General features: G+C 38.6%; 1 protein-coding gene across 5 annotated transcripts in view; it reads right to left on the minus strand.

Annotated features, from left to right (window-relative positions):
- The window catches only part of EXOC4 (exocyst complex component 4), a 945,346-nt gene that overhangs the window by 862,332 nt on the left and 66,701 nt on the right, over positions 1-16,313 (minus strand). For all 5 annotated transcript variants that reach the window (XM_072650117.1, XM_072650119.1, XM_072650120.1 and 2 more), the window contains one exon: positions 2,772-2,956. In XM_072650117.1, the coding sequence (XP_072506218.1) occupies positions 2,772-2,956 (185 nt within the window). The remainder of the gene's footprint in view (positions 1-2,771; positions 2,957-16,313) is intronic.

Raw genomic sequence — 16,313 nt, forward strand, 5'->3', positions numbered from 1 at the left:
CTTAGGAGTTTACCTGCCAAAACAAACCCAGGGATTATATGAACACAATTACAAGACACTTTTTACACAAATAAAGTCAGATTTAAGTAAGTGGAAAAACATTAGTTGCTCATGGGTAGGCCGTGCTAATATAATAAAAATGACAATTCTACCTAAATTAATTTACTTATGTAGTGCCATACCAATTAAACTATCAGACAATTATTTTCTAGAGCTGGATAAAATAATATCAAAATTCATTTGGAAAAACAAAAGGTCCAGAATATCAAAGGGACTAATGAAAAGAAATGCTTGGGAAGGTGGCCTAGCGCTACCAGACCTCAAACTGTAGTATAAAGCAGCAATTATCAAAACCACTTGGTATTGGCTAAGAAACAGAGAGGTAGACAAGTGGACTACACTTGGCACTCAAGACGTAGTAGGCAAGGAATATAGCAACCTTCTGTTTGATAAACCCAAGGACCCCAGCTTCTGGGATAAGAACTCACTGTTTAACAAAAATTGCTGGGAAAACTGGATAACAGTGTGGCGGAAATTAGGCATAGACCCATACCTGACACCGTACACAAGAATAAAGTCCAAATGGGTACATGATTTAGGTATAAAGATTGATACCATGAATAAACTGGAGAAGCAAGGAATAGTGTATTTATCAGATTTATGGAGAAGGGAAGAATTTTTTTTACTAAAGAAGAGATAGAAAGCATTATGAAATGCAAAATGGATAATTTTGATTACATTAAACTGAGAAGTTTTTGCACAACCAAACCCAATGCAACCAAAATCCAGAGGGATGTAGTAAATTGGGAAAGAATTTTTACAGCTAAGCTCGGGATAAAGGCCTCATTTCTAGAATATATAGAGAACTGACCCAAATGTATAATCATACAAGTCATTCCCCAATTGATAAATGGTCAAAGGATATGAACAGGCAATTTTCGGAAGAAGAAATTAAAGATATCTATAATCATATGAAAAAATGCTCTAAATCACTATTGATTAGAGAGATGCAAATCAAAACAACTTTGAGGTACCACATCACACCTATAAGATTGGCAAACATGACAGAACAAGAAAATGATAAATGCTGGAGAGGATGTGGGAGAGTTGGAACACTAACTCATTGTTGGTGGAGCTGCGAGCGCATCCAACCATTCTGGAGAGCAATTTGGAACTATGCCCAAAGGGCTACAAAAATGTGCATACCCTTTGACCCAGCAATATCGCTACTAGGACTGTATCCCCAAGAGATCATAAAAATGGGAAAGGGTCCCACATGTACAAAAATATATATAGCAGCATTCTATGTAGTTGCCAAAAACTGGAAGTCAAGGGGATGTCCATCAATTGGGGAATGGCTGAATAAATTATGGTATATGAATGTAATGGAGTACTATTGTGCCATAAGAAATGATGAACAACAAGACTTCAGAGAGGCCTGGAAGGACTTATATGACCTGATGCTGAGTGAAAGGAGCAGAACCAGGAGAACTTTGTGCACAGCAACGACCACAGTGTGCGAGAGTTTTTTCTGGTAGACTTGGAATTTTGTAATAACGCAAGAACTTCTTAAAAAAAAAAAATCCCAATGGTGGTTCTCAAGGCAAAATGCCTTCCACACTCAGAGAAAGAAATATGGAAGTCATTCACAAAATGTAGCAGATCATGTTTGTGTATGTGTAAGTTTTTGTGTATCATGTTTTGATTTGTTATATGATTTCTTTCATTTATTTTAGTCTGACTACATAGCATGACTATAGTGAAAATACACTCAATAGGAAAGTATATGTAGAACCTATACAGAATTGTATGCAGTCGTGGGGAGGGAGGGGGGTAGTGGGGGGTAGGTGTGGGGGGGATAAAATCTCAATTGTATGGCAGTGATTGTTAAACATTAAAAAATAAAAATAAAAAAATAAAAAAAATAAAAATAAAAAAATAAAAAGTATAGAACCTTCAATCTGGAAAGATTATTTGGGAAACAAATTCAGAATAGAGAGGACTTAAATCCAAAACAAAATGGAAAAAAAATCAACTTCTTTCTACAGGAAGCCAAAGCAGATATAGCATTGACACATGGTTCTGAAGCCATCAAACATCCTCCATATAGAGAATGAGCCATGACAAGACAAAATTTGACTTGGGGGCAAAGTTAATTCTCTGCTGGGTATATTGTGAAATAAAGTAAACCCTCTTGAATTATCCATTCCTAACCTGCACCTCTTAAATACTACAGTGAAACCAACCCAGAAATGGAAGGAAGGTCTATTCTTCAGATTATTTCTAAACTATTTCCAAAAGATAAAGCTTTCTAAAGCTGAATATTATCCTAAGGCAACAAGCATTTTGAGGCCTCCTTGCATATCATTGCATTTCCCAACTGGGCAGACTTCCCTTTATAAACACTGGAACATCTGGCAACCAATTGTCCTGTTCTTCTAGTCTGTACACAAGTTACTTTTTCAAATAGAAAAGTGGTGTCTATGGATTATTAGTCATATTAGCCATCTTTCCTATTTTTCTAAGAACAATCCTTAAAATCACAGTGATGAATATAGATCTTGGTAAGGCAGACCCAGTACACGTTATGATAGCAGTCTCCATGAATATTATGGCACAACTGTTGTTTAGCTATAGAATCACTGTAGTGAAAGGAAATCAGTGAGGTAAAGGAAAAGCCAAAAGAAGAATAAAGAGCTGTAGAAAACAGAATCTTCCACAGAACCCCAAGTAGTGATGTTAGGTTTTCAGGGAACCATTATGGAACCAACCTCATTCTTCCTTTTTCCTTATTCCGCTGTCCAACACGGCTAGTTGATTTGATGTACAGGTGCCGATGCAACTCATCTATGAGAACCAGATGAAGGTTCATCTTCTTGCTGTGAAGCTCCAGTCTCAGGTCACTCAGCCCCTCTACCTGAAGGAGAGGGCCCTCTAAAGAATCTACTGCTGACACCTGGAAAAGGAAAAGAAAACCACAGTTACAAGTAAGTAATTTTCCAACATCATAAATGGAGTAGAAGGGGAAAAAAACCTCACCAAAAAGTAATTTATAAAAAGTCCTTTTGAAGCAGTTCTGAGGTTCCTCCTCACCTCCTTCAGAGAGACAAGGTTGACAAAAAAGGAAAATTATAAATGCTGGAGAGGCTAATGGAAAATAGACACACTAATACACTGCTACTGTTAGAGCTTTGAATCAGTCCAGTCATTGTAAAAAGCAATTTAGAACTATCAAATCAAAAAGTCAAAACAAACATTTATAAAACACTTACTCTGTGCAAGACACTGTACGAAACCCTAAGGATAAAAAAAAGACATTCAACAACTATATACATACATATGTATATCCACACACAAGACATATGCAGGATAAATTATAAGTAACAGGGGAGACAACATCACTGATGAAGACTGGGAAAGGCTTCTTCAAGAAGAGAAGATTTGAACTGAGCCTTGAAATAATACAGGGAAATCATAATGCAGAGAACAGGAAGGGAGAGCATTCCAGGCATGGGGGAAAGACAGTGAAAAGGATGGAGTTGGGAGATGGAAAGCTGCATGCAAAGGACAGCAAAAATGCCCATGTCACTGAATCATGAAGTATGTAGAGGAAAGCAAAGTAAAGCCTGAAAAGGCAGGCTCCCACCAGGCAGCTTTGGTCATAGTTCCCTGTCATCAATTTCCTCCACAACTCTCTTTCCATGCTACATAACGTAACTCCTCCTTATTTCTCTCCTGATAGTTTTTCATGGCTTCCAAATGGTTTTGCTGCTAAGTCCTTTTCCTGTAGAAACTATGTGTAAAAGTTACTAAATTGTACAACCCTGTTGACCTATAAATACCATTATTAGGCCTACGTCACCAAAGAATTAAAAAAAAGAGAGAGAAGGACCCAAAAGTACAAAAATGTTTGCAGCTCTTTTTGTAGTGGCAAAGAATTGGAAAGGTGGAACAATATCCTGGTATATAAAGCTACTATTGTGCCATCAGAAATTATGAAATAGAATACCATTGTGCCACCAGAAATCATGAAGGTGATAATTTCAAAGAAATGTGGCAAGATTTATATTAACTGAAAAAACGGGGGGGGGGGGGGGGGGGGGCGGAGCCAAGATGGCGGAGTAGAAAGACACACATACACATAGCTCCAAACCCACAACCCACAGAACGGCTAGAGGGGACCAACTCACGGTGAATTCTGCACCCAGAGGCCACGGAATATTGGAGCGAGGGAGATTTCTGTTCCGGAGAGACCTGCAAACCTCTCGCGGGGGGTCCTTCGCGCTGTGGACTGGGCGCCGGGACTGGGAGCTGAGTGCAGCCCTGCAGCAGCCGTGACACCGTGAGGAAAAGAACCGAGCGGGCTACGGAGACGGGATATCCTGTGGCCACGCAGGTCCCTCCACCCACAGAGGGACCTGCAAACCTCTCGCAAAAGTTCCGTCGCGCTGCAGACTCAGAGCCCAGCCCGGACCTGCGGCGGCTGCGGCTCCGAGAGGTACAGATCAGAGCAGGCTTCAGAGACAGGATCTCCAGCAGCGGCACAAGCCCCCCCACCCACAGGTGACGAGGGTCGGTGAGAGAGTCTCTTTGGCGGGTCGAGATGGGAGTGGGGTGCCCCCATGGCTCGGGCCCCCCGGGAGATAGAAGCTGAGAGGCGGCTGCAGACAGGGGCTCCCCAAGCGGGCGGGCGGGAGCCTGGATCCATTGTGGAAGGTCTGTGCATAAACCCCCTGAGGGAACTGTGCCTGAGAGGCGGCCCTGCCCTGACCTGACCATCTGAACTTAATTCTCACACTGAATAGCAGCCCTGCCCCTGCCAAAAGCCCTAAGGCGGGAAGCAGCATTTGAATCTCAGTCCCCAAACGCTGGCTGGGAGGATCAGGAGGTGAGGTGGGTGTGAGGAGAATATTCAGAGGTCAAGCCACTGGCTGGGGAGAATGCCCAGAAAAGGGAAAAGAAATAAAACTATTGAAGGGTACTTTCTCGGAGAAAAGACACTTCCTCCCTTCCTTTCTGATGAGGAAGAACAATGCTTACCATCAGGCAAAGACACAGAAATCAAGGATTCTGTGCCCCAGCCCACCCAATGGGCTCAGGCCATGGAAGAGCTCAAAAAGAATTTTGAAAATCAAGTTAGAGAGGTGGAGGAAAAACTGGGAAGAGAAATGAGAGGGATGAAAGAGAAGCATGAAAAGCAGATCAGCTCCCTGCTAAAGGAGAACCAAAAAAATGTTGAAGAAATTGACACCTTGAAAACTAGCCTAACTCAATTGGCAAAAGAGGTTCAAAAGGCCAATGAGGAGAAGAATGCTTTCAAAAGCAGAATTAGCCAAATGGAAAAGGAGATTCAAAAGCTCACTGAAGAAAATAGATCTTTCAAAACTGGAATGGCACAGATGGATGCTAAGGACTTTATGAGAAAGACAGATATCACAGAACATAGCGAGAAGATTCGAAAAATGGAAGATAATGTGAAATATCTTATTGGAAAAACAACTGACCTGGAAAATAGAATCAGGAGAGACAATGTAAAAATTCTGGGACTACCTGAAAACCATGATCAAAAGAAGAGCCTAGACATCATCTTCCATGAAATTATCAAGGAAAACTGCCCTGAGATTCTAGAACCAGAGGGCAAAATAAATATTCAAGGAATCCACAGAACACCGCATGAAAGAGATCCAAAAAGAGAAACTCCTAGGAACATTGTGGCCAAATTCCAGAATTCCCAGGTGAAAGAGAAAATATTACAAGCAGCTAGAAAGAAACAATTCAAGTATTGTGGAAATACAATCAGGATAACACAAGATCTAGCACCCTCTACATTAAGGGATCGAAGGGAATGGAATAGGATATTCCAGAAGTCAAAGGAACTAGGACTAAAACCAAGAATCACCTACCCAGCAAAACTGAGTATAATACTTCAGGGGAAAAAATGGTCTTTCAACAAAATTGGGGACTTTTAAGCATTCTTGATGAAAAGACCAGAGCTGAAAAGAAAATCTGACTTTCAAACTCAAGAATGAAGAGAAGCATGAAAAGGTAAACAGCAAAGAGAAGTCATAAGGGACTTACTACAGTTGAACTGTTTACATTCCTACATGGAAAGAAAATATTTGTAACTCTTGAAACATTTCAGTATCTGGGTACTGGGTGGGAGTACATACACACACATGCACACACGCACACATACATAGAGACAGAGTGCACAGAGTGAATTGAAGAGGATGGGATCATATCTTAAAAAAAAAAATGAAATCAAGCAGTGAGAGAGAAATATTGGGAGGAGAAAGGGAGAAGTTGAATGGGGCAAATTATCTCTCATAAAAGAGGCAAGCAAAAGACTTATTAGTGGAGGGATAAAGAGGGGAGGCAAGAGAAAAACATGAGGTCTACTCTCATCACATTCCACGAAAGGAAAGAATAAAATGCACACTCATTTTGATAGGAAAACCTATCTCATAATACAGGAGAGTGGGGGACAGGGGCACAAGCAGGGTCGGGGGGGAGGATGGAGGGGAGGGCATGGGGAGGAGAATGCAATCCGAGGTCGACACTCATGGGGAGGGAAAGGATCATAAGAGAATAGAAGTAATGGGGGACAGGATAGGATGGAGGGAAATATAGTTAGTCCTATACAACACAACTAGTATGGAAATCATTTGCAAAACTACACAGATTTGGCCTATATTGAATTGCTTGTCTTCCAAGGGGAAGGGGTGGAGAGGGAGGGAGCTAAAGAAGTTGGAACTCAAAGTGTTAGGATCAAATGTAATGTTCTTACCACTGGGAAATAAGAAATACAGGTTAAGGGGTTAAGAAAGCTATCTGGCCCTACAGGACAAAAGAGAAGATGGAGACAAAGGCAGGGAGGGAGGATAGAGGAGAGAGCAGATTGGTCACAGGGGCAACTAGAATGCTTGGGTTTGGGGGGGGGGGGGATAAAAGGGGAGAAAATTTGTAACCCAAAATTTTGTGAAAATAAATGTTAAAAGTTAAATTAAAAAAAAAAAGAAAAGAAAAAATGAAGAAGAACCAAGAGAATAATGTAGAAAATAATGACACTGTAAAGACAAATGACTTTCAAAGATCTGTGAACTCTGATCAACTCCAAGTCCAACTCCAATTACAGAACAACAAGGATGGAGCCTGTTTGCTACCTACCTCCTGAGAGAAACAGATTCAGAGTGAAGAATGAGACACACTTTTGGACATGGCCAGCCAATTTTGGAATTTGATTTGCCTGACTATTCATGTTTGTTAGTAGGGTTTTCTTTTCCTCTTTTTTTCTTCTTGGGGTGGGGGGAATAAGGAGGGAAAACACAGTCTTGTTCATTAAAAAACATTAAGTTAATTTTTTTTTAATGTACAATAAAAAAGAGAGTATTTGCATGTGACACTGTGCTAGGCACTTTAGAGCAATCCAGAAAGACTTAGGCACTGCCCTTGGAGGGTTTAAAATCAAAGAATGACATTTCTCAATCAAATTATATGGACAGAGAAAAATGCAAAAAAAGAATCAAGAAATATACTATCTATGAATGGACACAGATATGCAAAGGACCCTTAACTAATGGAACTACTCTATGCATCTACCCAAGCATATGCGAATCTCATTTCTCATACTTCAAAATTCAGATGATAACCATACTTCTACATGATAACCATGCTAATCAATGTACAAGTCTTTACTTAAACAACTAGCCTAGGGAATAGAATAAATAAAAGAATAATTCATGAATTTGCTAATTATTTTCCTCTTAGGTAGCCACTAGCCAGAGTTTGGCCTTTAGCCATAACATATACATATGAAAGATAAAAATTTAAGACGTGGAGAGCCAAGGGAGTCTCAACATTGGACAAGAGGGGTCATTTACCCACTCCCCAGTTCTACCAATTTTCATGAATGAAGCAGTATTTGAATAAAGAAAGATGAAAGAAAAAGAGCCAGCAGGTTAGAGAGTATTTACTACTAACTATGCCAAATACATAATGAAATTTTAGAAAATCTTTGGAGGCAACTAATTGCGGAGGATAGAAGAACTCAGGTAGTCTAAGGCACCTGGGCTTGAAAGACACACATAGACTATGTTGCAAGTACTCACTCTTAAGGGAGAACTACAGAATGAAAGGAAAACACTGGAGATGTGAAAAAGAACAGAGCTAAAAGATGAAAATCAACTGAATACCCTTCAGTGCCCTAGTGTACAGGAGCCTTATTTTAATATATTGGATAGAATTCTGCCAAAACGTTATGTGCACTGTAAAGTACACAAGTGACCAAACATGAAATCAACAAGAATATGAAACATTCACTCAAGTCCTACAGTTGAGTCTAGAGCCCTAAGATTACAATCAGCACCGAAGTCAGTGGTCCAGGAAAGCTGATGCAGTTAAGTTGAACTGAGGAAAAAAGGCAAAAAAAGAGAGAGGCCCTTCTGTAAACATAATCTCACCTATCCATTCCAGTTATCAAATCCAGTCTACCACATCTCCACAACAGATTTCCCATCCATTCTCATTTTTCTATTCTCACTGCCACCATTCTCATTTCAAATGACTTGGATTACTGCAAGAGCTTTCTTACAGGTTTTCCTCCTTCAATCCATACCTCATATGACTTCATACAAAATACATACAGATTTTGTCTCCTATGCGATCATGTCACTCCTCTGCCTCCCTACTAGCTACCAGTTCAATGTTAGATCCCTCTGCCTAATGTATAAGGCCTTCAAAACCTGGCATTAACCTGATTTTTCAGCCCAATATCCCATTGCTCCCCTCTACACACTGTCTGCTAAAGTAAAACTGCTTCCCCAACTCATCTGGTACTCTCCCGTTTCTATGCCTAGGTTTCTATAGTGTTCAGTGCCTGTTACATTCTCTTCTTTCATCACTTCTGATTCCCTAACCATCCTTTAAAGTCCAACTCAAATGACACCTCTTCCAGATCCTTTCCATGATTCACTTAGCCAAAAAATACCTTTCCCCTTGGACCTTACATGATAGTTCGTTTTATAAATCCCTAATGCTTTTGTTATGTAATACTCTGAATTCTTCCATGATCTCTATTGTTATACATTACATTCATCTTACAGTCCTGGACTTTATTATAAACACCATGAATGCTAGACCTGCACTTTAACTAAAAAAAGCATTTTCTCCTCCAGTGCCTAGTTCAGTGCTCTTCACATAGTAAGTACTTATTAATAATAAATAATTGTTAAATTAATACTTTGTTTTGCAAAATGTCTTCTATTCAAATGTCAGTAGCAAAGACATTTTCCTAAACTTCAGAGACTATGAAAAAGATAAGCTCCCAGAGATCCAGAACTGACAATCCATGAGCCATTTCTGCCTCATGAAGCCAGCCAGTTTGTCTTCAGCCTGACTTGCATCGCCCCTGGGCTACTTGCAAGCTACTGACATCTCCAAAATGAAAATTCAATCAGTTTCACAAAATGATCAAACATTCCCCAAGGAGAAAGAGAACAACAAATATATTTGTCCTGGTGTTCTAGAATAAATTTTAACCCATGTCTTGGGCAGTAAAAGGAAGATGAATTAACCTTCAGTGACATCTAGATCCAGAAAATGAAAAAATAATTTGGCAAACTGGCCCATCATGCAGCCTTATCCCTTAAGATAATCAAAACCAGATGAGATTTGGAGCTTTGAAATCACCCCCTGAGCAGACACATGTAATTTGTTTGGAAGAATTTGCAAGAATTTTTACTTTCATGAGCTCATGATCCAAATACATAATTATGCGATAAAGAACAGCCTCCAAAACTATCCAAGAACTGTAACAATTTATTCTAGGAACGACAAAAGTCCAGGAGGTACTATCAGTAACACAGTCCATTTCATGATCCATACAACTTATGTGAATAGTGCATCTACATCCAAGTCTGCATTTCTTAACAGAGATGAAAAAAATTCTACAACATTTCTAAAAGGTCAGCACTTTTCAATCTAGAAAACAATTTGGAATTCTGTAAGAAAAGTAACTAAGCTGTTCCTATCTTGTGACACAGTTATCCAACTAACAGGCATATAGTGCAAGGTGACAAAAGATAATAGGGGGAAAAAAACTATTCGAACAAAATACTCAGAAAAATACTCTTTAAGGATGCAAAAATTATACAAACCAATGACCTTCAACCTGGGAATGACTAGACAAAAATGGTATATCTGTGTCATGGAACATGTTATTGCAATATAAGAAACTCAGAATATAAAGAATTCAGAAAAACAGAGCAAGACTTGTGTAAACTAATGCTGAATGAGGAACAGAATCAGATTAATGTGCACGAGGACCACAATAACACAAAGCGAGGACCACAATAACATAAAGAAAACAACAATATAAGGCAGTCATACACAAACTAACTGAAAAAACCAATCTCAGTACCAGAAAACAAAACACAACACCATTCTCTCAATAACAATGAGGGTCACATGTTGTCAAACATAGTCCCTTGGTTGTTTTGGTTCTTTAACTGCTTTAATTTTTTATATGGGAGAGGAAAGAGGGTAGGAGTAGATGGGGGAGACCTAGTCACACTTTCCACTGTAGTCTCTGGAACATCATAATTAACAAATTAGCTTTCATTTACAACTTTTTCCTCTCTCAGTCCTTCCATCTTTATGATATTGACTGAGACCTGTCTCCCTCCCAATGCCACCACATTCCTCACTCACCATCCTATCCACTGGTTATACTTTCACTCATACCTCTAACTCACTGACTGTGGTGGGGGACAGGAATGCTCCTGTTTCTCCCTCTTTCATCATCACTCAGCACATTTTTTTTCCTTTGAGGTTCAAACTATTTAAATGTATTACCTAATCCAGATCCTGGCGGGGATTATATAGCAACCACCAGGACACTCTCCTTTCCTTAATGAATGCAGTGTCTGGCTCAGTCTTTCTCTCCATTCTGACTCATACCCTCATAATAGAAGACATTTTATATATAAAAAATATATATACATATACATATATATGTGCACACATACACATACTCCCTCATATTCCTGGTTTGCCAATCTATCCCATAGGTATTCTACCTCACCTATACCCAGAAATAGTCATAACCTTGATCCTGTCACACCCACAAATATTTCACTTGTTTGTGAACTTCAAAATTCTTTTCTCTTATATATTTCATATATATAATATTTCTCTTATAATATTTTATAATTCCATCTTACCTTCCTTACAACCACTAACTCTGTTCTCTGTCTTCATTATGACTTTCAGTCCTTCCACCTCTCAGTAAGTGACATTCCAACCAATCTGAAGTAAGTGGTTGTCAATTCAACACCTGATTTCCAGATCACCAGATGTTTGCCATTTTCTCATCTGATTTTGGATAGGTCACACCACAAATTTCACAAATTAAGGAAAACTCAGCTCCATAGAAGGCTAGAACTGGAAGGAAGCTGCAAAATGATCTAGTCTAATGCTCCCATTTTTCAGATAAGGAAACTAAGGCCCAAAGAGGGGAAATACCTTGGCAAAGTTCAAATGACTAGCCAAGCTGGGTCCTCTAACTCCAAATTCAATATTTGTAACTATTATAAGTACGTTAATAGTACTAAGTAGCTGAAGAAGTTGACAATGTTAACTTGTGCACAGGGAAGCTGACAGGTGCATGATAGCAACACAGAGAGCACTGATATCCCAACCAAACTAAGGACCTAAAAGGCAGTCATGCTCTCTCCCCTCTGCATGGCAGCAAAATCTGTATCCAGCTTCTCTAGCAGTTGTCATTGTTTGAATAAGAACCACTGGATGGCAATATAACTTTATAAGCTGCCTCCACTCCCTTTCAGGTGGTAAATAGGCTAACTGGACGAAGGTGGGAGAAATAAGAGCAGATTCTGACAGCATTATCTCTCTATTATGTTTCCTCTTCCATAAATGCAATGCAAATAAAGGAGGCCCTCTTACCTGACAGAGATAAGGACCACTCTGTCAATTTGCCAAAAATGTATACTGAAATCTCAGAAAACTACCCTGAACAAATTCCAACCTCTAAGGGAAGTTTCTAACCATTTGCACTTTAAGACAACATCCATTTTCACATACTTTAGTTCTATAATATTCCTTGTGGCCAGAGGCAATATAGCGTGTGGCAGGGACTCAGAACTGTCACAAACTGCTAAATCTCCAGATGCTGAGCACTACATGGTATATAATCTCTGCAAAGATTTCAGGTATTCAGGTTATGGCAACAGAAAAACCATAAAACTCCAGTAGCTCCCTAGGAAAGCATAAGAAATTTAGAAATAGCAAATTTGAAGTGAGATGTGAAAATTAGAAAAGTATACTAGTCTAAAAGTTAGCATGAATTTCAGGAAAGATGTTGGTTCAGGAAAAATAAGTATGATTACTAATTTGGTTTCAAAGCCATACCTAAACACACTAAAATATGCTTCAAAGCTCTTATTAAATGCCTCCAAAATCTCCAAAATGTATTATTAAATTTATTTCATTTTTTAAATTTTTATTTATGTGTCATTAAATTTCCTGTAAAATGCATAGAGTATCTTTTAAGAGGTTTTGATGAGTAAAATTATTATTCATCATTGTCCTGCATCCATCATTAATAATATGAGAGACATACAAACTAAGGCAGAAGTCCCTACCCCACCCCTCGAGGTTACTTTCATTTCTACTCAAGAAAATCATGAATCTCTGCCACAGGACTTTGTGTAAGGTGATACTACAAGCACTCTGTAAGATCAGAGCTCTCCATAACTAACCTTTCTAAGTAGAACTCCAACAAATCTGAAGTATTACTGTTGGGGCTATTTGGTTATTTCAGTCGTGTCTGACTTTTCATGACCAGATTTAGGTTTTCCTTGGCAGAGATAATGGAGTGGTTTGCCAAACATTTTACATATGAGGAACTTAGACAGACTAGGTTAAGTGACTTACCCAGGGTCTCACAACTAGTAAGTGTCTGAGGCCAGATTTGAATTCAGGAAGATAAGTCTTCCTGACTCCAGGCCCAGCACTCTATCTGCTGCACCATCAATCTGAAGTAAATGACTGTCAGTCCAGCACCTGATTTCCAGATCATCAGAGGTTTGCCATTTTCCCATCTGATTTTAGATAGATCATACCACAAATTTCACAAATTAAAGAAAACTCAGCTCCACAGAAGGATAGAATTGGAACGGAATTGTAAGATGATCTAGTCTAATGCTTCCATTTTTCAGGTAAGGAAACTAAGGCCCAAAAAGGTGAAATGTCTTGCCCAAGTTAAAACAACTAGTCAAGCTGGGTCCTCTGACTCCAAATTCAATATTCTTTCCACTACATTACTCTGCCTACGGTTCATCCAGCACATTCTTCATACTTGTCTCCTGCGGGCTGGAATGAACAGTCTCAAGGGTTCTTTCCAGATCTAAGTCCTATGATCAGGTTGCATAGAAAAGCCTGGAAATACTACCTCTCCAAAGCTAAAGGATGCTGCTTCCTTGGGGGCTAATTAGCAGCTTACATTCTGCTCCAACCCCAACATCTTCACCTCTGCACATCTGGGCTCCACTAATGTGGGGTTTCTGAAGTCTATATTTTACCTTTTTAAAAGACAGACACTCGATAATGTTTTTTATCTTACTATCTTATATTCCCACACTTGAAAAGAAAGAGGGGAAATCTATTTATTATATTCCCATGTGAAGTGACAGTGAAAAAAATTTTTTCAATGTCTTTTTAAGCTATTATATTAGCTTAAAATTTTTAAAGGTACCTTTACCAACACAAAGAGAATGGTCCATAATTTATAGCATAAAAATATCCTTAGGCTAAAAAAACATATTTTGCTTTTAATACATTTTCTATTTCCAGTTGAACATGTTGAAGAATGATTACCTTGTGATGATGCTTTCATCATAACTAAGACATCTAATTAGCTATGTAACCAAATATAAGTCAACCTCTATGGGCTTCACTTTTCTTATTTTAAAAGTGGATACATGTATGTAAGGGGGATTTGTTTTATTTTTAAGATACTAGTTTCCAGGCTCCATGGCCATAAACAATCTACTAGTTTCCAGGCTCCTGGCCTGTAAACAATTTCACTGCACATGGTTGGCTATATAATCTTAAATAATATAAACATCTGAGTTAAATTATAAAGAGTCCACTGAGCCTGCACTATAAAGTGAGCACTTGTCAGTAAGTGTGGATCTGCTGATGTGTGGAATGAACAAGCTGGAATGTTGTGCGTGCCTTGAGCTGCCACCATCAAGGGTGGGGGGGTATTTGTGAATGTGTGTGCTTCTCTCAGCTGGCCCCACTGACACTTAGGGGATCCTGTAGGTGTTGGTGCTCCCATTCTTACAGGTCCCTTATCATATCTCTATTTCTGTCCTTCTGGGTGCCTGGATCAAGAGTCAACTTGATAGAGGTTGGAGCCCAAAAGCTCAATCCGCCTATGACTAGATATGGTAATACTCAATATACAGGATCCCAAGTAATCCTCAGTCCTCTTCTGAGTTCTGTTGCTAACTTAGATTATGATTCTGTCCAACTTACAGTGCATTCACACTCACCATGCTAGCCGAAGAGCACAAAGAGCAATATGGCAGCTGAGAGCAAAGCTTCTAAAGGATCTCTCTCACAATCAGTCATGCTTTATTCATTCCAAATTCTGTGCTTCCAGGAACTTATTATCATCTGAGTTCTACCATCACATTTAAAGAGTATTTATGCACTGTACAGATTACAAATGAATGTTTGTTTAAGGATCTTCCCTCCAATATGTTGGTATGATCTTCTACGGAGGACAGACACAATGACCGACATGAAACAAGAAGGTCTAGATAGGATACAGCCAGCAGGAATACCCACACTGATGAGATCACAGATCTATTCAAAGTATAAATTTCTATAAGAGATGATGTCAGAAAGATTTTTTTAAATCGAGAATATAGGAAGCACAGTTTTAAATTCTAAATAATACATTTCTGTTGTCTCAACTTTGAAGCACAGAGTTGATGATTTGATGTTTGCACTTACATCTAACTTCCTGATCTAATGGAAAGAGGACTCAGTGTGGAGTCAGAGAATTCTGTGTTAAAATTCCAATCCACTACTTGCCATCTATGTAGTCAAGATGGTAAAATTTTTGAAACCTTAACCTTTCTGGACCTCACTTTCCTCATTTGTAAAATAAAGGAGTTGAACAAACAAGATGATATCTGAGGTCCCATCCTATTCTAACCTATTGGTTTTACTCTTTGAGAGATAAACACAATATAACCAAAAAGAAAAATCTTTGTGACTAAAATATTATCTATAAAAAAATTTTCCCATAATTTATTTCACATTTTCATTTCAGGGTCAAAAATGATGGTGTCATTTGCTACTCATACAGTGAATAGAAGAGAATTAAAAATGTATTGTTTATCAATCTTTCTTATGAATGCTAGCTAAACAGAAATATTTACCTTCATTATTTTGGATGAACCAACTGAAATATTATGGAGGCAGTGATAAATTTTCCCATTTTCAACACCTGTTTCATTGGAGAAAAGTTGTAAAAGAAACCTAGGAAATGCTGTGTAAGACACTTAAAGGTAGTTGACATTAGCAAGTGTTTCTAAATAAGAATATGATTTAAGCCAAAAAAAAAAATTAACATATTTACAACTATACCATCTGTTACTTAATAACAATATTTGCTTTAGTAACTTTTCTTTTTGTTTTCCAAAAGAAAATTTGGAAAAAAAAATGTTGTGGCCAAAATAAACATTTTTTTTATGACTGTCAAGATAACCAAAGCATTTTTAGGTTTGTTGCTTCAGTAAGTCAGAACATGACCTCTCACTGGAAACATATTCACGATTCATATAATGCAGACATTCTATAATGGTTTCTTTAGACAAAATTAAAGTGGCAGTTAACACGTACATAACTAGAAGGCACTTCAGAAGATTTATACCTTCTCCTAGTAACACGACAACACATAGACAAGTCTAAGAGGACGGAAAACCCTTCAAAATCTTTCTGCTTTACTGAGTGGGATCACCAAAACTAAAAAGATAAAGATGATGCAGAGAAAGGTGCATAGAACAAACTGTGAAACTAAATAAAAGAAGTCTCCAAGTTATAGTCACTCAGCTGGATAATAAGAAGCATCCTATTCATTCATGGACTTCCTTGTCACCCAAGGCCTGTCTCCAGAGAACTGCGACCTTAGTCTCACCAGTCACCGTGACCAACAAAGCTTGTCTACTTCTGGTGCTGTCATTCAGGTACGCTCAGGGCGAAGCTTTCGTGGCCAGGTA

This window comes from Notamacropus eugenii, chromosome 3 (assembly GCF_028372415.1).
Source record: "Notamacropus eugenii isolate mMacEug1 chromosome 3, mMacEug1.pri_v2, whole genome shotgun sequence".
NCBI classification, from domain to species: Eukaryota; Metazoa; Chordata; class Mammalia; order Diprotodontia; family Macropodidae; genus Notamacropus; species Notamacropus eugenii.